The sequence below is a fragment of the Mus caroli genome, unplaced genomic scaffold (assembly GCF_978045245.1).
Source record: "Mus caroli unplaced genomic scaffold, Mus_caroli_1 scaffold_10, whole genome shotgun sequence".
Lineage (NCBI taxonomy): Eukaryota > Metazoa > Chordata > Mammalia > Rodentia > Muridae > Mus > Mus caroli.
Window position 1 is genome coordinate 72,103,528 of NW_028227265.1, and position 22,254 is coordinate 72,125,781.

The 22,254-nt window shown below is 45.1% G+C and overlaps 1 protein-coding gene across 3 annotated transcripts in view; it reads left to right on the forward strand.

Moving 5' to 3' along the window:
* Window positions 1-6,429: 6,429 nt before the first annotated feature.
* Galnt7 (polypeptide N-acetylgalactosaminyltransferase 7) overlaps window positions 6,430-22,254 on the forward strand; it is a 131,746-nt gene continuing 115,921 nt past the window's right edge. For 2 of the 3 annotated variants that reach the window (XM_021169631.2, XM_021169630.2), the window contains exon 1: window positions 6,430-6,624. In XM_021169631.2, coding sequence (XP_021025290.1) covers window positions 6,499-6,624 — 126 coding nt within the window. In that variant the 5' untranslated portion in view covers window positions 6,430-6,498. Of the gene's footprint in view, window positions 6,625-9,199; window positions 9,688-22,254 lie in introns of those variants that run through there. The other variant, XM_085843950.1, reaches the window with a different exon arrangement.

The window sequence follows — 22,254 nt, forward strand, 5'->3', positions numbered from 1 at the left end:
ATCTTGCCAAAAGCAATCTACAGATTCAATGCAATCCCCATCAAAATTCCAAATCAATTCTTCAACGAATTAGAAAGTGCAATCTGCAAATTCATCTGGAATAACAAAAAACCTAGGATAGCAAAAACTCTTCTCAAGGATAAAAGAACCTCTGGTGGAATCACCATGCCGGACCTAAAGCTCTACTACAGAGCAATTGTGATAAAAACTGCATGGTACTGGTATAGTGACAGACAAATAGACCAATGGAATAGAATTGAAGACCCAGAAATGAACCCACACACCTACAGTCACTTGATCTTCGACAAGGGAGCTAAAAACATCCAGTGGAAGAAAGACAGCATTTTCAACAAATGGTGCTGGCACAACTGGTTGTTAACATGTAGAAGAATGCGAATCGATCCATTCCTATCTCCTTGTACTAAGGTCAAGTCTAAGTGGATCAAGGAACTTCACATAAAACCAGAGACACTGAAACTTATAGAGGAGAAAGTGGGGAAAAGCCTTGAAGATATGGGCACAGGGGAAAAATTCCTGAATAGAACAGTAATGGCTTGTGCTGTAAGATCGAGAATTGACAAGTGGGACCTCATGAAACTACAAAGCTTCTGCAAGGCTAAAGACACCATCAATAAGACAAAAAAACCACCAACAGATTGGGAAAGGATCTTCACCTATCCTAAATCAGATAAGGGACTAATATCCAATATATATAAAGAACTCAAGAAGGTGGACTCCAGAAAGTCAAATAACCCCATTAAAAAATGGGGCTCAGAACTGAACAAAGAATTCTCGCCTGAGGAATACCGAATGGCAGAGAAACACCTGAAAAAATGTTCAACATCCTTAATCATCAGGGAAATGCAAATCAAAACAACCCTGAGATTCCACCTCACACCAGTCAGAATGGCTAAGATCAAAAATTCAGGTGACAGCAGTTGCTGGCGAGGATGTGGAGAAAGAGGAACACTCCTCCATTGTTGGTGGGATTGCAAGCTTGTACAACCACTCTGGAAATCAGTCTGGCGGTTCCTCAGAAAATTGGACATAGTACTACCGGAGGATCCAGCAATACCTCTCCTGGGCATATATCCAGAAGATGTCCCAACCGGTAAAAAGGACACATGTTCCACTATGTTCATAGCAGCCCTATTTATAATAGCCAGAAGCTGGAAAGAACCCAGATGTCCCTCAACAGAGGAATGGATACAGAAATTATGGTACATTTACACAATGGAGTACTACTCAGCTATTAAAAAGAATGAATTTATGAAATTCCTAGCCAAATGGATGGACCTGGAGGGCATCATCTTGAGTGAAGTAACACAATCACAAAAGAACTCACACAATATGTATTCACTGATAAGTGGATATTAGCCCAAAACTTAGGATACCCAAGATTTAAGATACAATTTGCTAAACGCATGAAACTCAAGAAGAATGAAGACCAAAGTGTGGACACTGTGCACCTTCTCAGAATTGGGAACAAAACACCCAGGGAAGGAGTTACAGAGACAAAGTTCGTAGCTGTGATGAAAGGATGGACCATTTAGAGACTGCCGTATCCAGGGATCCATCCCATAATCAACTTCTAAACGCTGACACCATTGCATACACTAGCAAGATTTTGCTGAAAGGACCCAAATATAGCTGTCTCTTGTGAGACGATGCCGGGGCCTAGCAAACACAGGAGTGGATGTTCACAGTCAGCTATTGGATGTATCACAGGGCTCCCAATGGAGAAACTAGAGTAAGTACCCAGGGAGCTAAAGGGATCTGCAACCCTATTGTTGGAACAACATGATGTACAAACTAGAACCCCGGAGCTCTTGTCTCTAGCTGCATATGTATCGAAAGATGGCCTAGTCAGCCATCAATGGAGGGAGAGGCCCATTGGACTTGCAGACTTTGTATGCCCCAGTATAGGGGAATGCCAGGGCCAAAAGAATGGGAATGGGTGGGTAGGGAAGTGGGGGGCGCTATGGGGGACTTTTGGGATAGTATTGGAAGTGTAATTGAGGAAAATATGTAATAAAAATATAGAAAAAAAAAAAGAAATTTAAGTCTAGTCAAACCTCCAGCTCTAAGAAGCAGCAGGGTGGGTTCTCTGGCCGGGCCTTTTTTTTTTTCCCCTAAGACAGGGTTTCTCTGTGTAGCCCTGGCTGTCCTGGAACTCAACTCACTTTGTAGACCAGGCTGGCCTCGAACTAAGAAACCCACCTGCCTCTGCCTCCCAAGTGCTGGGATTAAAGGCATGAGCCACCACTGCCTGGCCTCTCTAGCCCTTTTACTGCCAGTTTCTTTCCATTTCAACCATTTCATAAAAAACCATGATGATTTTTGTTATCAGCAAAAGACAGGATACTTTTTCTCATTTTCTGGGTACCAGGTTCTCAATTAAAGACCCATAAGGTTCTGGGCAATGTGTATTCATTCCAGCAAACAGCTGGTTAGTTTGAAGGAACTATCAGTTTATCTAGGAGTGATGGTACACACGTTGGTTGAATAAGATCCAGAACAATGTGCCCTTCCTTCCTAACTCTTTAAGAGAAAAATTGATTTTCATAATGTCTTTTTTGCAAGCATTGAGGTATAATTAGTCTTTAAAGATATTAGTGTATATGTCCAAAACTTTTAATGCTTCCCCCAGGAGTGCATGAGATATGCTTTCTCCCACCCACACTCTCTCACACTGAGTGTGTCTTGCACTGTCAACATCCTAGAAACACAATGCTAAACGACAACTCAGTCCTTGCCCTTAAAAACGTTGGCTAATTGAGGTGACAGTTGAACAAATACAAAGGCTGAGCTGTGCTCTAAGAGGGACCTTCCAGGTCAATCTTACACGAAGCAGAAATTTCTAACTTAGCAAGGGAGGGGAGGGCTGATGAGAGCAAAGTTTCTGAAAAAAAAAAATGACATACGAACTGAAATTTGAATGATTATAGAGTTTATGGGGGCAGCTGATGTAACAATTGCGAAATATGTTATAGAAAAAGGAGCAATATGCTTACAGGTCTACAGGGAAGAAGAAACTCGAGCTGTTTCAGAAACAGAAAATGACGTAGCTGTAACATAAACTAGAGAAGCAGTGTAGAGAAGCAGTGGTGACCAAGAAGGTACAAGGCTATGCATGCTTACAGAAGTCATCAGTGACAAACCGAGGCATTCCGGATTAATTCTAAGATCAAGAGAGAGCTGGTGATGGGGTTTTGAAGAACGACAATATGTGTTTCAATTACGTCTTCAAAAATGGCTAAGTCAGAAGAGCTCTGTATTGCAGGTGTTATAAACAGTACCCAGCTAGGAAGATGTAGTATTCTACCGTATGAAATCAAAGAGAGCTTTCGATGAACCTTCAAAACATGGTAGGAGACCATTAATCCCATCAAATGGCAGCCTTTGACAAGTGTTTCATTCCAGATTGAGTACAACACAGGAATTATTTATTATGCTTATGATAGAAGCAGTAATCTACTGTTAGGGGGACTATCCGGATTTAGGTTGAAACTGTGACTCTTTTAGCTTGAGTAGCCACAGTAGACTATCAACAAAGTAGGTGGCAAACAATAGCTTACCAACTGATCGTACTACTGTAAAACAGTCGCCAAGCAATAAATCCTTCAATGTTTTGTTCTCAGAAGGCAGCCTCTAGGTAGAGAACAATCAGAGGTGAAGTGCTCCTAAGCCCTCTTCTAAGCTTTATTTCCCCTCTGTATTTTTAGTCCAACTATTTCCAGTGTTCTACCAAAAATATTAAAGCCTTCCTACACATCTGACACAGGAATACAATAAACTCCGTAGACACGTCTCCAATGTCATGTAACGTTTTATTCGCACGTGGAATTAAGCAGTCATAACAAAGTGGTAATTCTTAGGGAGGAGATGGAGTAGAAGGTGGGGTTCCTGGCCAATATCTTGGTGTATAGGAACAGGTTAGAGTCTAGAAAAGGCTTTTGTAACTGACAATAAAGTTTAATGTTAAGGTGTCAGAAGATATTGCAGGTTTGAAAAGGAGATCTCTGTATAAAGGCCTGCAGGCAAGCACTGACATTTAGAAACAGATCGCCTAGCTTGGGTACAGAATGAGGAGGCATGCTAAGATGCCCTGGAGAGTGTAGCCCCAAATCAGGCACAGTTCCTTGTGTGTGTGTGTGTGTGTGTGTGTGTGTGTATGTGTGTGTGTGTGTGTCCTCTTTAGCAGAGTTCATGTGGGTGATGATTTTTTTAAAAATCACCAAACCTTTAAAAGGTTCTGACCTGTGGAATCCTGAAAACATTTTATAGTAAACACAAGATGATTTTACTGTTTGGCAAAGACAGTGCATGTGTTGGCAAGATGAGAAAACCTGCTCTGAATTCGAAGAACAGCGAACACCAATCTCAGGCGGTAGAAAGCTTAAACGACAGGCGTGAACCACTGGGCACATACTGTCTGCTCAGAAGTTTTATTCCTTTGCAATGTGGCTTCCGAGGCTCCAGCTGGCCTCAGAGGCAAAGGCAACCCTGTCACCATTCACATGTGACCTCATAACCTGTCAGAGAACCACTGCTTCTCTTCTTCATACTCTCCCCTCCCATTAGGTGCAAGTCTTTACTCTCTTCAGGGACCACTAACCCAAGGATCAACAAGTCGGAAACAGCTCAGAGTGACAATCACTACATGCAGTAATAGCTGAGGCGTTCACAAGAATTATACCCATAATCACCAAGACTTACCCCATTCGCATTATCTGTGCTTTATTTTATTATCTGCATGTGCACTTGGCCTCAATTATCTCTTTTGACAACACTATGAAGTATTATAATTATGATTTTGGCAGATAAGGGCCCTAGGCTCAGAGAGGCTAAGTGTGACTTTTTCCTGACCCAATCATTTAACGTAACTTCTCATTTTCTAAAGAGTTCTCTACAAAGGCTGCCTGCCAACAAGTGTGGCGAAAATCGTATATTTTAAGGTATACTTTCAGTTTCACTTAAACAATGTTAAGAACTCAGAGGAACACCGGCTTTTACAACCGAATACCTGGTCATCGTTTTCTAACTTTTTGGCCTTGCATATTTCAAGTTGTGGTGGCAAGGTCATCTTAGACTACTAACAGCAGTTGGGTGAGCGCCCATCACTTCAGTGATGAGGGCTACTTCCCAGCTATGCTCATAATCACAGACAGTTTTCCATCTTCTTAATAGTGGACAACCATATCTGAATAACAGTGCATAGACTGCTGATCACTCGGGGAGACTTAACCAAGTTTCACTTGTTTTGAAAGCAAAATACATGCAGGTAAGGCAATATTAGGATTAAAAAGGTCAATTTACCCCATCCTTAAACCTGCTGCTGAAAAGCATTTGTTCAACAAATTGAGTAGTTTAGGAGTATGGCACACACTGTAGACTGTGATTTAAAGTGATTGACATCTTTGGCACAATGTACAAGGGAGAGGCGTATAGCTAAACATTTGCCAATATCCTTTCCTGGAAAAGTCAGCTGTGAGAGAAGCAACGATGCATGTACGGAACGTTTTGAAAGCCCGAAATCCACTTTCCCCAGAGTAGGAACTTGCAAGTCCATTAACAGGGACCGTAGTGCAAATTAGCTAGTCGACTTGGCTTTCTAATTAGCCCAAGAGAAAAGGTAATACTGCCTTTGCAAGTGAGTCCTCTTCTAGTTCTGTGGTGTTTGCACATCTCACCTGGGCCTTTCGATTACAAATCCACCTCCTTAAGGAGCCCTGTGAAAAAACAAGATTAAAAAAAAAAAAAACAAAACAGCTATAAATCAGCCACGTGGAGTTACTGCTGCAGCCCCGGTGGCTGACTTCCTGGTTTCCTTCCTGCAAGCCTCTGGCTGGGGAGATTGAGCAGTGGGCGTCGGGAAGGGCAGGGCAGGGCAGCCTAGGGCGGCTGCAGGTCCACCTGAGGGGCGCCGGGCGGCAGCATCCTGGCAGGGCACGGGCGTCAAGGACAGAGTTTTGGTCCCTAATTACAATAAAAGTTTGGGGATCTGCAAGCTTTAGGAAGCGGAGCCGTAGGGCAAAGGCTAAGACCAGACCTGGGGGAAAGTGTTAAGTTAGTTCCAAGGTTACTAGGGACTCGCGGGGGTTGGGGGGTGGGTTCTCGCGGTCGCGGGTGGAGGAAGGGGGTACTGCGGAGCTAGAGCGGGCAGGTAGAGAGAAGGGAAGCCTGGAAAGCTACACACGCCGGCCGGTCGGAGCTCTGCGGAGGCCGGCGGAGGGGAGGGGGGTGCGGCAGAGCAGCGCAGAGGCAGGCGCGGGGAGGGGGCGGAGGGGCGAGCCAGGGGAAGGTAAAGCCGAGGGGAGTTCCGGATCTGGAGCTGGAGAGGGCAGGCGGTGGGGAGGGCGGCGGGCGTAGTGATCCGGGTGGGGGAGAAAGGAGGAGGAGGAGGAGGAGGAGGAGGGCCGGGGGAGGGGGAAGGAGGGAGGGGAGAGCGGTGGCGGCGGCTGCGCCGGGCTGTGTGTCTCTCGCCGCCGGAGGAAGATGAGGCTGAAGATCGGGTTCATCTTACGCAGTTTGCTGGTGGTGGGAAGCTTCCTGGGGCTCGTGGTCCTCTGGTCTTCCCTGTCCTCGCGGCCCGACGACCAGAGCCCACTGAGCAGGATGAGGGTGAGTGACCCGCCTGGCCCCCTCCGGCAGAGGCGACCTGCAACTTGTTTTGTTTGCGCGCGCGCGTGAGTGTGTGTGTGTGTGTGTGTGTGTGTGTGTGTGTGTATGTGTGTGTGTGTGGGGGGGGAGCGAGGGGCGGCGGGGTCGCGGCCGCGTGGGCGCCGCAGCTCCGCAGGTGGCGCTGGCCCGGCGCCGGCCGATCGGGGGCGCCTAGCCCTACGCCGCGGGTACCCCTCGGCCGCCGCCGGCCCGCCCCCTGGCCGCCCCTTCCTCCCGCGCGTCCCCGCCCCGGGTTCAGCGCCGTCACCCGCGCTACTGCTGCTGCTGCCGCTGCGGTGGCGGCGGCGGTGGCGGCTATAGGCGGCCGCTCCAACGCCGGGACTGCCGGGGCGGAATCGCGGGACAGAGTCGGCTCCCCGGAGCCGAGGCTGCTCGGCGTCCGACTCGGGGCTATGACCCCCGCGCTGGCGGCAGGCGGGCGCGGGGTTAGTCCGAGCTGCGGCCTGTGGCGCGTGCAGGCCTGAAGGAGGCGAGATGCCGGCGCCGCCGCTGTGGTCCGGCGGAGCAGGCCCCGCGGTCCAGCCTCTCCTGTGGTCCCCGCCCAGTCCGGGTGCTCGCCGCGGGGGCGCCCCTAGCCTGCCCTCCTCGGGCTCCAGCCCACGGCGCCGCCTCTCCGCAACTCCCGTGGCCGGGACCCGGGTGCGACTTGTAGCTGAGGCCTCGCCCCGCACCCCTTGTCCCTTCGATTCCCGGACAGGGGATGGACATGTCCCCACCCGGATCGGCGGCCCTGCACCGGGGCGCCTGGGAGCCCCGGTCGCCCGCTGTGCTCCCTCGTCCTGCGGATCGGGAGCGGGCTCTGGTCCCCCGGCCCTAGCTGGGCTGCTCCGGCCGAAGACCTAACTTGTGCCGGCTCCTGGCCGCCCCTCGCTGCCTGTTCCATCAGCCTAACGCCGAGAGGCGCGCTCCGCTGGGACGCATCTGTCTGCCGCCCTCGGCGCCGGCGTTAGTCTTGACAGTCCCGGCTTTGAGGATTTAGTCAGGCTTCTCGGAACTTTAGTTACCGGGATCCGGCCACTGCGCTACGCTTGCCCCGGCAGTTGGCGGCGCGAACTGCTTCGCACCTCCCCAGCTTAACCCCCACCCCCTCAGCTTGGTGAACCGTTACACCCCCTGCTTCCCCGGAGTTCCTCATCCTCCGAGCCCTCCAAGCCCCACAACCCCACAAGTCCAGGTTAGACTCAGAAGAAGTGGGAGACACTAGGAGTTCTGGACACAGACGCTGAGCAGCCGTGGGAGGAGTCTCTTAAGAAAGTGCCTTCTGCAAAATCAGCGTTGCAGCTACATAATCGACTTTATTAATTTTACTTTTGGAAAGTTAGCGTCAGGAAGTTGAGGGGGAAAGCTTGTGACGACCTTCCAAGAGTGAGGCTCCTCAGTTGATGCTTATGACACACACAACTTAATCTGTAAATTGCTGCATTTGGGGCTGGCCTTACTGAAGTGGAGTCTCACCTAAGTCTAAATTGATGAAATTTTTTTTTCCTTTTCACTGTGTTTGGAGTGATTTTTTTTTGTATATTTTTGCACTCAAACTGATTTGATGAGATAAATATTGAAATTGATTTTTTTCAAGTCATGAAATGCTTTTATATAAGAGGCATTATATGATGTTGAAAATCCTAAGCCCCATTTTTCTGAGAAGGAAATTGAAAACCTGCTATAACTAGTTATGTTCAAAATGTCTTGTAGTTCTGATCCTTTTAAAGCCATGATTGGACCCAGCAAGGTGGAGCCTGCCAGTAATCCCAGCATTTGGGGAGCTGAAGAAGGTCATATATAAGTTCAAGGACAGCTAGGCCTATAGGAGACTCTAGTCTCAAAAAGTTGGAAAAAAGAAGTTGGGGTGCATCATAACTTCTTTCTAGGTAGTTTATTAGTGTTGATATGTAATAAACTATAGTGCCCACCTTAATGTCTATGAAGTGAGCATAACCTAATTTTTTTGTCCAATTTATTTGATAAGTTTGCCAATGGACCTAGTATAACTTGTCATTTCTGTGATTTGCCCAAGATAGACAAAGATTTTTCAAGATTTACTAGCATAGTATTAAAAAGAATGCTCAGGTATCAGGGGACATTAATAACTTACGAGCAAAATAGTAATCTAAAGCAGTTTAAGGTGTCAGGTGTCATAAGAGTGTTTGTTCATCAAAGACTGCCTCTTCCCTCTGATTAAAAGGAACCTGTGGGTTCTTGAGACCCAGTGCTAGGGGAGAGTTAGGACCAATTGGGATGCTGAGTCCTGGGCTTTCCCTCTACCTGTGGTACATTTCCCTTGAGGTTGCAGTTCTTTTATGAGGACCTGCTTCTCTTTCTTGGATGTGGGTTCTATATGTGGCCTCTTTGATCCCTCCAGAAGGCCTGAGCCAGGCCAGAACAATCCATCTTTCCAAATGAAAGTTCTGCCTCTGCTCCCACCAGATATGCCTGTGGCTCCGTCCACTCAGGACCACTTCTGTCTTGAACAGTTGTTATTCCCGGGACTAAAGAGCACTTTGAAGATGTCTTTGCTTTAATTTTGTAGAGCAGTGAAGTGAAGACAAAAATTCCCTCTTCTGAGCCTCTTGGCGTTTGTCAAAGCTGGATGATATTTTAAATATCCTTACCATTCCAGTCTGACTGAAGATGACCTTAGACTTCTGATCCTGCTGCCTTTACCTCTTGAGTGCAGGGATTAAAGTGCAGTCGTGTATCACCATGCTAGATGTGTAGAGTGCCAGGGAATCTTTTGCATGGCCAGCAAACATGTTGTCCACGGAGCTATGTCCACAACTCTATTACATGATCATTTCTGCTCATATAGTCAAACATTTGTGAGTGCCTGCTGTATACTAGGTCCAGTGCTCACAATTTAAGGAAACACTTCTTGCTTTAGTTTCACAGGGTTTGCAGCCTGGTGAGAAAAATACATGTTATCAAGCCTTGGCAAATATACAGATACAATTGTGCTATGAAAGGAACACACGAATACACTTGTGTTATGAGGGGAAACCTTAAGAGGTGAGAAAACGGAGAAGTTTGAGTATACAAATCTTATTTAAATAACTGACCTTTGAGCTGAAATCTAAAGGTTTGAACTGCACGTGGGGTAGGGCAGTCCTGAAAGGAGCAGAAGCAGCGGGTACAAAGGTCCTGAGACCTGAAGTAGCACGGATACGGTGAGAAACTGGAAGGTCAATGTATGGAAACACGGAGAGTGTGTTGGTTAGGGTTTTACTGCTGTGAACAGACAGCATGACCAAGGCAACTCTTATAAGGACATTTAATTGGGACTGGCTTACAGATTCAGAGGTTCAGTCCACTATCATCAAAGCAGGAGCATGGCAGAATCCAGGCAGGCATGGTGCAGGAGGAGCTAAGAGTTCTACACCTTCATCTGAAGGTCTCTAGAAGACTGGCTTCCAGGCAGCTAGGATAAGGGTCTTAAAGGCTACGCCCACAGTGACACACTTCCCTTCAACAAGGCCACACCTCTGAATAGTGCCACTTCCAGGGCCAAACATGTCCAAACCACCACAGAGAGTTATACTAAATAGAATGATACTACAAACAGGCTAGGCCTTGTGGACCACGCTAAGAGTTTACATCTTAAGTGTAGGAAGTCACTGGAGGGTGTAAGCCTGAAAGAGATGACAATATTCATGTTCTGGAAAGATCGCTGTAGCTCCCTGCAAGGAAGCGTGCATGCGTTAGCTCCCTGCAAGGAAGCGTGCATGCGTTGGTTTGTAGACCAGATGACAGGAGGCCCACAGTAAAAGTTCGGGTCACACGTGACATTGTTTGGCCAGATGGTTGTTGGGATTATGTAAATTGATCCAAGTGCAGCCAGAGATGTAAAGGCCCCAGGATTTGGAAGGTGGACTTGGAAGGGGAGATGTCAAGAAGTCTAGATGATAACTGTTACATTAGGACAAGCTAGGAAGACAAGATTGTGCATTCTGTTTTTAGTTTATAAGTAAGCTTTTTTTAAAAAAAATCGATAGTTTAAGATCATCACTTATTAAATAAAACTAGTGTGTTTCAGAGTGACCCCGTTTTCCCCAGGCGTACTCCCTGACTGTCCTCGTGCTAAGTCATAAACTTGGAAGAGAGCAGGGTTTGCAGTGGAGACGTTGACAGGTCTTTAGCTTTAGAGTGTGTGTTCACATGTGCAGTATTGGTGAGACCTGTGTGCAAACTGATAATTTTCTGTGCAGATACCAAGGCACCTAAGTTCAGCGCCTCCTCAATAGGACTGATTCAGCCACTGATTCTTTGCAAGAGGTTTTACGTGGTTAAGCATGATGGGAAGAAGAGAGGGGTCCAGCTTTAGTAGTGGGCATTGGTGCATGAGCTGATCTCTGTCAGGTTGTGGGGTACCAGTCACTTCAGTGCACTGAGGATGGGCTCTTCATCCTGAGCCTTTGCCTCAGGTGCAGAAGGCATTTGTGCGAAACCATCACTTAGGTAGAGCAGAAGCCTTCAGTGGCCTTCACCCAGCTATGCATTCCACAGGCCTCACAAAGTCTTTGTTTTCTTACTTTCAAGCTTGCACTCTCCACGTCCCACGTGGCAATAGAAGCCCCAGGTTATCAAGTCCAAGGCATCTGAGTTCGAAGATTACCAAAAGCATCTGTGTGTGTGCATGCGTGCGTGCGTGCGTGCGTGAGCGTGTGCGGGGGGGGGGGGGGGGGGCTTTGTTTAAGCTTCAGAACAGACTACTTCAGAGGCAGAATTCTTGTACCCTGATCATAACCCCCCCCCCCCTCTCTTTCTCTCTCTCTCTCCCACCTTGGTACTGAATTGACAGAAGCTACTGATCAATTCCTTTTGGATGAAATAACCTAAAGTGAGGTGCTGCCTCTTTTGTGGTCTCTCTGTAAGTCTCAGCATTTATTTGGTAGAGCCCCCCAGATTGCTGTATGTGTGGGTTCTGTGGGAAGGTTCTCTACTGAGTGGCCTTAGTCAGGCTGGGGAGCACCCTGCTTTCAGAAGTTCCCTTCTCCCTCTTAGTCAGGCTTCATAGAGGCTGCTCATGGGATGCCAAGTGCAAGTCCACGTTCTCTTACCTGGCAAAAAAAGAAACTACAGAAACAAAGCTGTTCTTTAATCCAGTAGCTGTATAAGCAGACAACAGGAGGGCATCTCGAGGAACTGTGGCCTACTTTGATTTCCATTGCTGTGATAGACACCATGCCAAAAAGCAACTTGGGGAGGAAAGGGTGTATTTTACACTTGAAACACTTGATATTCTCTACCTGGAAGGAAAGTCAAAGCAAGAACTTGGAGGCAGAAACTGAGGTAGAATGTTGGAGAAAGCCTGCGGACCCGCTTGTTCTCCAGCTTCCTGTCAGCTGCTTCACTTCTGCCTGCTAGGATCAGGAGCTGCACTGCTCACTGCTCACTGGTACTCCCACACCACATTAATCAGTAATATAGAAAACATCCCTGTAAACTTGCCTGCGGGCCAGCCCGATGGAGACATTTTCTCGATTGAGGTTCAAGTTGACAAACAAAAACCTAACCAGCACCAAATGTTTTTGTTAGTAACAATTGGTAGAGAAGGCTTAAAAATGACCATTTGTGGAGTGCATCCTTTTCAGTAAAGAGAGACTGAGAACTGCTGAACATCGGTTGAATTTGGATCACTCCTTTGTCTGGTAGGCCAGTCGTGTGGAGGGGGAGATAAGAGAAGGGTAGGGGTGGGCTTCTGTATACGCTGCCGCATGTCAGGCTGAAGGAAATTGGAGAGAGGGAAAGGAATGCATTGGGAATGGAAAGCAATTTTTCAATTGGCGCCATGAGTGAACAACTGTTTGCAAATTCTAACTTAGTAGTTATACATAAAGGGAAAAAATTAGTTGGTCAGCAGAATGTGACTAGCTGAGTGCAGGGAAATTATGATCATTCAGCTTCAAAGTAGGTAATTGCCTTTGTTCATATTTTGAATGCTAATTCTTACTCCTGGAGATTGAATATGTAATCTGACAAAAATAGCAAAATAAAGATTCTAGATTTCTAGTGTACCGTTGATGAAGGCCATGCATAGAGTAGATAGATAGATAGATAGATAGATAGATAGATAGATAGATAGATAGATAGATAGTACAAGAGGGGAAAGGTGGAAAGGTAGAGTGTCTATTAATGTTGACAGCTTATTTTAGGAGGAATTGGGACCCACTACTGTTGTAATAATTGGGGTTAGAAGTATGAAGGGCACCCACCGAGATATCCAGGTATTCTGACACTGGTGTGGATTGTATCAGGGACACACAAGTAAGGATAGAAATGAGAAGTTTATTGGGAAGAAAAAGAAAAAGCACTCCTGGAGATTGGAACGGGCTGATGAGCTGGGCCAGACGCTCAGCAGCTCTGCCCCGTGCAGGCTCTGCCCGTTACCTTCTCCCACAGCACGCACCTTCTCCTAAGCCTATGTGTTATGAGCTGCTTCTCCCACATGCTGCCTGTTCCCTGGTAGCTACCAACTGGTTTTTCTCATATGTCAATCTTAATACCTCTCTATCCACACCCCTCGTCTCTTGATACCCATCCAACTGTTGTTTCTACAACCTTGAATGTTTGTTAAACCTTATCCATTGCTGTAGGACTTGCAGGTGGTATGTAACAGAGAAGGTAGCAAGCTGTGACATAGTAAAGACGTTTTAAAGGCTTGTCCTGATAGCCACATAGTAATGTCCAGAATAATAAATTGTGCCTCTGTGTGTGTGTGTGTGAGAGAGAGAGAGAGAGAGAGAGAGAGAGAGAGAGAGAGAGAGAGAGATCAAGGCCTCTAAACATCTCCCTACCTCCAACTTCCATTTGTTCAAAATAATGTATTGAGGCCCCTGGGCTATGGAGATGTGGAAATATCAAGGATGTTAGGCCTTTTCTAAGAGAGATGAGCTGTGTGACTATGTAACAGCCACCAAAAGATCTTTAAGGAGCTGTGTACTAGGTAAGGTGAAAGTTGAAAGGGAAAACCTAAAGCATAGCATTTAGATAGCTGTGAATGGCAGCGGGGTTAGAGCAGGTAGGAAGGCAAGAAGGATCATTCTAGACTAAATGACTACAGTGACACCGGAAAGCATATCATCTTTTATTGGTGAGGAGTGGTGGAATATGATTGGAGAAGAGAGTTCTGACCACATTTTGAAGGGAATTGAATGAGGGGCTATGGAACTGGGTGGGATTTTATTGATTTAACATTTAGGGTAGGTTTTTGGAGCCTTTTGAGGTGATATTGAAGAGATGGTGACATTTACATATCAATCTTACGCTATGGATATTTCAAATATTTACTAAATGTCTACTAAATGCTTTCTATTGCTCTAGGCGTTGGCTGTGCTATACAGTATTAAGCAGTAACAACCGTGGCTAAGATGTATTGGATTCTCAGTATGGATCAGGCATGGATATTCCATATGCAGTGTTAATTGTGACAACCTTTGAATGCCACTTTGATCTAAGCCAGCTCTGTCGACGGATGAGGCTGCTGCAGTGAACCCTCTACTCGGGACTGTTCCCTTAGCAAGCAGTAGTGTCTACTCTCAAGTGTTGTTACTTGAGAGTCGGGGGTCTCCGTATTTTCATCCCTGACAGAGTACCTACGCTAAACCAGGAAGCGGTATTGGTTTTGCTTCACAATGTCAGTGCTTTCAGTATCATGGGAGGGGAAATGGGTGGAGGAGACTTAGCTCACACTGCTGTCAAGGAAGCAGGGGGTGGGTAGCAGAACTAGGGTCAGGGCAAGATGCGGTCCTGAAGGGCATGACTCACTGCCCTGCTTCCCTCTCTGGGTTCCACCTCCGTGTATAGCCACCATGTTGTGTATTTGACAGGGAATTTATCATCTGAACCCTCGGATTCATTCAGTCCCCCAGTCGTTCGGTTGCTAGCCAAGCAAGCCCCTGGTACATGGAAGCCTGAGTGTTTTGAGAAACAGAAAGGAGATCAGTGCAGCTGGAGCGTCTCCCTTTGAGGGAGAATAAACTTGATGACCTTAGAGATGTAGTCAGAGCACTTGTCTGCAGCGTAGCTCAGTGGGCTGTTACTAAAGTGATGGCTTCAGTTTCTATTCTTTGTCCTTCAGCCATTACTCCCCTTTCCCTTTCAAGTGTCCTGGGTTGAAGGATAAACAGGTGACTGACTATCTCAGTTCCGAGCCTGAGGTTTTAGATAAATAAAATGACACACACACCTGTGCGGCAGATTTGGCAGCCAGATGTAAACAGCTGCAGCAGCTGAGATAAGAACTATATTAGCCGACCCCACTAGAGCTTGTGGGATCTCAGAGAACCAGCGTCTAGATTAATTGAAGTTGGGTGTCAGCACAGTGCTTGTTTTAAAAGGGGATGAGTTGGATATACTGTGACAAGGACCCAGGAACAAAGTGTGTGAGAACATAAAAGACCACAGCCAGTCCTGGAGTGCCTACAGAGATGAGCCTCGAGTGAATAATATGTATGGTCAGAGCTGGGGGGCAAGGAAAAGTCTGGAAACAGTGCAGGCTAAATGCTAGTAGGAGATTATCGTCTCTAGGCTAGGATGAGGCTTACTCAGGAGATGGGCACAGAGACAGAAAACAAGGTGACATTACTGGAGTAGACCTGCTCCAGGGGAGGATGAGTGCTTGATGGAGTGAGACGAGGGCGCTGATGACTTCAAGACTACAGCGGAGCAGCACTCTCACAGAAGCGTGGAGACGGCAACTTAAGGGCCATCATCAGACTCACAGGCCACAGTATTGACACAGGCTGGGTCAGAAACACATGGCAGCGGCGGTGGAAACACTACCTCCCAGTCAAGCAGCCTGTAGTGTTTCAGCCAAGAGAGGGAGTGCAGGGCCTGTGTAACATCTTCAACAAATCTCAGTAAATAGCGAGACTTGAAAACTGGCTCACATGAAGAAGCTGAAGTGGTAAGAAGTTCATTCCAGGAACTACCTAAGAGGCACTGGAGGATTGTTAGAAAGCTTCTACTTACAATCGTAGACGAACACAATGGTTGTTGTATCCAGTAGAGTGCCTACCTCCCCCTGCATACTGTTGTATATGTATAGGCATCCATGTGTATTCTAAGTTGTTATGTAGTCTATAATTGTGATAATGTGATAATTCATAGATTAAATATTATGATAATATATATTAGACTTTTTTGTGCTTTTCAGTCAGAACTCCTATGCTTTTTAAAGCTATCTAAAAATCATTTTAATTTTTAAATTAGAAAAGAAATTTGATGCCAAGAATATTAGGCCAATTGTTAGTATCTCGTGCATCCATTTGACTGATGTGTATGTAAAGATGGAGAGGCAGATAGGAAGACTGGGCTCAGTATTTCAGCAGTCTGGTTTTTTGGGGATGAGGGGAATTCTAATACAGCATTCTGTTTTTCAAGACAAGATTTACTGTTTCATTCTAATTTAGTCCTGTGAGCTTTGAGAGCAGCAGGCAACTTTAACAGCAGCTACCCAGGGCTTACTAAGTCCTTTAAAAAGGAGGAAGAACTAACTTGCAGTTACTTCGTTTGCTAAGAATCCTATTTCAAAATGAGAAATGTTCTTCTTCCTGACCCATTATGCATTCCCCTCCGGCTTCCCAGCCTTTGCAATGCTTTGGAGCATCACCCGGAGAAGCATTTGACATGCCAACAGGGAAACCTGCTTCAGTTCACCGAATCCAAGAACCAGCACACTGAGACTTGAGGGAAAAAATTAACTTTGCATTATCTAATTAAGTTTATGGGATTGCTGCAGAGTAGCCCTGCTTCTCAAATCTAGAAGGCACAATTAACTGCAGTACTATATCAATACCAACTAGTCTGCTAATAGGCTTCTAAGCAAAGCAATTGGAATTTGTTATTACCAAGATTTTTTTTTTAAACTGGTGAATTAAAATTAAATCACACACTACCGGGAACCATTCTGCAAGAGAATAATAGATGTTCTAATCATTTTTTTTCATCTTTTAATTTTTATTGATTCTTTGGGTTTCAGGATACATGTAGCCTCACGAGGTATGATACTCTCTGCAATAGCAAGCTTACATCTTTAATAATTGTTTGGCTTAGATGTAATTTTAGCATTTGTAGAAGTTTTTAAGGGTGTGTGTATGTGCACGCGTGCGTGCGTGTGTGTGTGTGTGTGTGTGTGTGTGCTTGCCTGCCAGCATGTAGGAGTGTATTTATGCGCATGCATGTGTACCTAGTTCCCTAGAAGCCAGAAGAAGGCATCAATGAGATCCTGTGTTGGAAACTAAACACTGGTCCTCTGCAAGATTAGCATATGCTTATAACTACTGAGCCATCTCTCTCTCTAGGCCCCCCTTTGTATTGCTTTTATGAAATCATTTTATAGTATGCTATGGTGCTTACATGCTTACACACTGTGTGTGTGTGTGTGTGTGTGTGTGTGTGTGTGTGTGTGTGTGCCTTGCTTGAGAGCTTGGTGTTAAGTAGGCACTCACAGGGAAACTGCCTTCATAGGGAAACTGCCTGTGAGTTTTGTCAACTAAACTAACAAGGGAAGAGAGTGAGGGCTTGCCTAGATTAGGCTGACATGTGGGTTTGTCTACCAGGTGTTATCTTAGGTATGTCAATCAGCAGTTCTCGACCTGTGGGTCTTGACCCCCAATCAGATCTCCCACATAGCAGATATTTATTTATATTATAATTCATGACAGTAGCAAAATTACAGTTATGAATTAACAACAAAATAGTTATATGGTTGGGGTTCACTACAGTATAAGAAGTTGTATTTAAGGGTCAGAGCATTAGGAAGGTGGAGAAACACTGGGCTTAATTGATATGGGAAGGGCCCAGCCTAAAAGTGGGCCATCTCGTCCCCTGGTGTCGGCTCTTGATTTGTAAGAGAGTGGAGAAAGCTGGCTATGTAGCAGGCATCCATGCATCCATTCTCTCTGCTCTTGACTTTGCTGTGATGAGACTGTTTTAAGTTCCTGTTGCCTGCATTTCTCTATTGTCATGGACTGTGCCCTGGGATTGTGAGCTAAAATTAGCCCTTCTCCCTTGGGTGACTATATCAATGCAGTATCTTTATCCTTAGCTGAGCATTTCAATCTTGATATATTAGTTTAAAAGGCTAAGTGATGTTTTTAAAAGCACAGACTAGTGAGGTGCAGTTACATATTATAAAAATAGTCCTAAAACCTGTGATTGCAGTACTCTGAAAAGACCTTGCCCAACATTATTTACTGTTACACTCTACATTTTAAAAATCCCACTGAGTTTGAGGTACATATTCACATACATCTTAAGGTTTTCCTATTTATATGTATGTCTGTGATCCTGTGCATGCGTGTACGCAGGTATATGTGGGTGCCCTAGGGGACATAAAAGAGTATCCGATCCCCCAAAGCTGGAGCTACAGGCAGTTGTGAGCCATCCAGATTGAGTGCTAAGAATTCAGTCCTTGTGAAAGAGCAGCCAGTGCTCTTAAGTACTGAGTCATCTCTCCAGCTTTGGGACCTACTATCTGACAAACAGTACAGCCAGCTAACTCTGGGATGAAAGTGGATCATCAGTCCACTGAGGTGGCTCGTACAGGTTCGTGCATTTGCAGCTGCCTGTCAGGTATAGGACATGACAAGAGAGAACCCCCAAATGCCTCGTAATTCTTTTAGGTTTGTAGTTTATAGTCAGTTACACAAACATTTACAACCTGCTGAGGTTAAGTCAATTAAGAAGTTGCATTTCTTTACTGCTGCCATGAAAAGCTGTGCATTTGTGAGCGAATATTTCTTTCTTTTAGAAAAATGTACCCTAGAATGTATTATATTGTGCCGCAATGCTCTGTCAGCAGCAGCCTGTATGCATATAAAAGATACACGTTGTGCCACCAATTCAAAACTTGCATTGGGCTTTTGTTGGTTTTAAGACAGGACCTTACATATCTCACACTGGTCTGAACGGTGACAGTGGTCTTGTATGCAGGTCTTCCTCTCTATAATTCTTGAGAGCTGAGCTTACAGGCATGCCACCACACCTGGTTTATATAGTGCTGGGGACTGAACCTGGCTTGGCTTGGTGCATACTTGGCAACCACTGTACCAACTCAGGCCCAGCCCCAGCCTCAGCCCCAGCCCCAGAAGACAGGTTCTCTTGTCCTGATTTGCAATGGCTGAAATATCTATAACCTCTGCAATTTTTTCCTGTGGCAAACTCAGCATTTTGCCATGCAACTTTTGTTAGATAATTTGATTATTATGCTTCTTAAAATTCAACTAATCCTCAAGAATTAATCTTTTAATCTCTAATACAGCAAGGTAAGCTATGTAAGTCTTAGCACTCGTTTTCTTTACAATCTTGTTTGAAAGGTTTTACATCTTTTCTTTTGAAAGAATTCATTTAAAACCCCCCTGTTCCAGCATCTACTAATTCTTGCCAGGATGATTTAAAATGAATAAAAAATCCATTAGGTTTTTGGCAAATATGTTCTCAATTATGATGTAGAATAAATGACTGCAGAGTGCTTTTTAGAATAGCAGAATAGAAATGACTGAGCTGTTAGGACTCTGTACATTATGAGTTTTCTTCTGTGACAGATGTTTTATTTTTTGTTTTTTTTTTTTTTAACTGAAAGATCACCACCAAGCCTGGGGACTTGGGTAAGTTGAAATCTTGTTTTAGCATTTAAGCTATGGATTGCTAGAGCAAGGACATGCAGGTGTGTCATTTAATTAATTGTGCTTCCTTGTATGATGGCCTCAGAGGAAAGTCTAAGGCCAGTATCTATCTGAGAAGGTTGGAGGAAGACGTTTATGTTGTCGCTGGCAATTAAATTTGCCTACAGTGCAGATAAATGATGGTGGTAAAGGAAAAGTAACATGTTTAGCAAGGAACCTTCTAAAATCCTCTCTTCTAAAAGAGGGTGGCTTTTAAATATTAGTATTTTAAAGAAATACATTTTCTGTGTGAACCGATAACTCCTATTTTTCTTGTAGCCAACATTAAGACTGAAAACACAGCACACATAACCTTTGCATCTTAAAATAAATGCAGGGTTCATGAAAGCAGAGTCCAGTTTTGAAGGACAGTATCAATCTACAGAGACAAAAATACCACACCCTTTCACAAACATCAATGCCCAAAGTATGAAATATCAGGCTTATATATTTATATGTTATGTGGTTCTTCTCGGGTTGTTTGGGTTTTTTCCAGTGCTATACTTGAAAATTGGAAAAGATTTCAATAAACACAGGTTCATTTTGTTTTCCATTAATTACTATCACAGAAACAATGCAAGCTATTCCCCTGACTCCGCGGAAGAAAATCCCAGCCAGAGTCTAATGAATAGATTCACTGTAGTACAATCATGGTTCATAAGAGATGGTTATATTATCCCTGACTTCTATTCAATTAACTGGTTACACTAAGGAAAAAAGGGAAGGCTCGAATCTTCCTTATAGGGCTGGGGAAATGGTTCAGTGGGGAAAGTGCTTGCTGTGCAGTCATGAGGCTCCGAGTTAGAATCCCCAGATCCCTGGAAAGCCAAGTGCCATAGAGCCCAAGTCATTTCTTAGTCCCATGTCCCTTAGGGTGAGAAGGCAAGGCTGCAGAGGCCCTCCAAAGCATGAGCCAGCCAGCAGGAGACTGGCTCAAACCAGGTGGAAGGCAAGGACTGACACCTGATCCTGTCCTGACCCCCATGTGCCCTCTATTTGGTGAGGCAAGCTCTCTCTCTCTCTCTTTCTCTCTCTCTCTCTCTCTCTCTCTCTCTCTCTCTCTCTCTCTCTCTCTCTCTCTCTCTCTCCCCTCTTCCTACTCCTCCACCTACACACAAGCACACACACACACACACACACACACACACACACACACACACACACACATATATGTATATTGGCAGTAATCACATTCTAAAGAGCAAGCGAATGGCTTGAAGCATTCTGATTTACATCCACTTTTAGCTTGCCTAACCGGCACTTGCATTTAAAAGGAAGTATGTCTCATGTATGTTAAAAGACCTGATAAAATACAGAAAGTGTGGAAGGTAGTTTTTATAAATAGTGATAAGACATAAATCCTTTTTTGAGATATAGCAAAGATAATGTGTATTTATTCGGTGTAGTTTTTGTTTTCGAATGGATTGAAATACCTTCCCTGTTGGTCCCTTGGTATTCATAAAAAGAGCTGCCATTTGGTTAGCTAGCTCCTTCTTTGTTCCCCTCCTTTGATAGAAGGTTTGATTCTCTGATTATGAAGCCTGCCTTTGAGTGGTTGGTCAGTTTCTTTGGGGTCACAGTGGGTGTAAAATGTGAGAAAGATTCTTTCAAGGGCCAGCATGTAGTGGAGGTGTGCAGTGTACGAGGTAGAATGTCCAGACCTGCCATCCCGGCACAGTGTGCCTCTTGAGTTTGGAGCCTAGCTAGCTTGCTTACAGTTGCCAGACAGGGACACAGAGAAGTACATTTTCTGAATATATCCAGTTCTGTCTCTCTCTCTCTGTCTCTCTCTCTCCCTGATTCTTTTTAATTGAAGATAGCTGAACCTTATAACTCTGCTCATGAACCAGTGCTAATGAGAGAATGAAATTCATTTCTAAAATTGAAGATAATGAACCTTTTAAAGTTTTGCTGTATGTTATCTCTTCATTCCCTCCACGTTCTAGTGCTCGCTCATGCCCCACTTAAAACACACACACACACACACACACACACACACACACACACACACCAATAGTTTTCAGAGGCCTCTTCATCCTGTGAAAACCACAGTTGTGTGAGGAGGGGTGGAGTCCAGCAATGACTATGAATTGGCGAAAGGTCGGAGGCGGATTATTTTTTTTTCCTACACAAATCCTTTTTGTCAAAGAACTGTGGATTTTCCTGGGTTGACAAGGGTATAATTTTAAACCGCCTCACATATGCAGCAATGAAAATCAAATCAAATTTAAATTTCTAAATAGACTGTCTTCCTGATAATATCTTTTAAAACTGACTTAGAATAGTAGTGCTGGAACTTTGAAGCCTTGGCATTCTGGAAGCTGAGCACCGCTGTTGAGTTGGCTTCTGTCTTCCTGCCAGCGCCCCACCCCCAGCCCCTGTCGGCTCTTTAAGCATAGGTCCATTTGCCACTGCTTTTCTTAGTAACTGTATCTTAAAGAGTACAGAAAGATTGGAGAATACAGCGTCTTATTAAGTCAAGTTCCTGGTTCACTTCTCCTGTTTTCCAGTTTAGATATTTATCGGAGCCACTTCCTTTGCAGACCCATGAGTCAGTACTGAAATCCAGTCTTTATTTAGGATATTGCATATATACATTAAACACGTATTGGGTGTAGACACCCTGAAAATACCAACCAAAACAAAACCGTGCCAGTCGAGTTTGAGGTGAAGCAAAGTACAAGAGAAATGTCCTGCCCTTGACAGAAGCCACTGTGTGTTGTCTTACCTGTTCCGAGTGGGTCAGTTGATTCGATTCTCCTCGCTGTCTCGTGAACATTCAAGCTGTGTGCACAGCCCTGTTTCCCAGTATGTGATGGGTGTGGTGTGGTCAGTAGCATCTGGGATCCAGAAAGGACAATCCCTTGGATGTTTAACTTACTATTAAGGGTACAGACCATTGTCTCCAAAG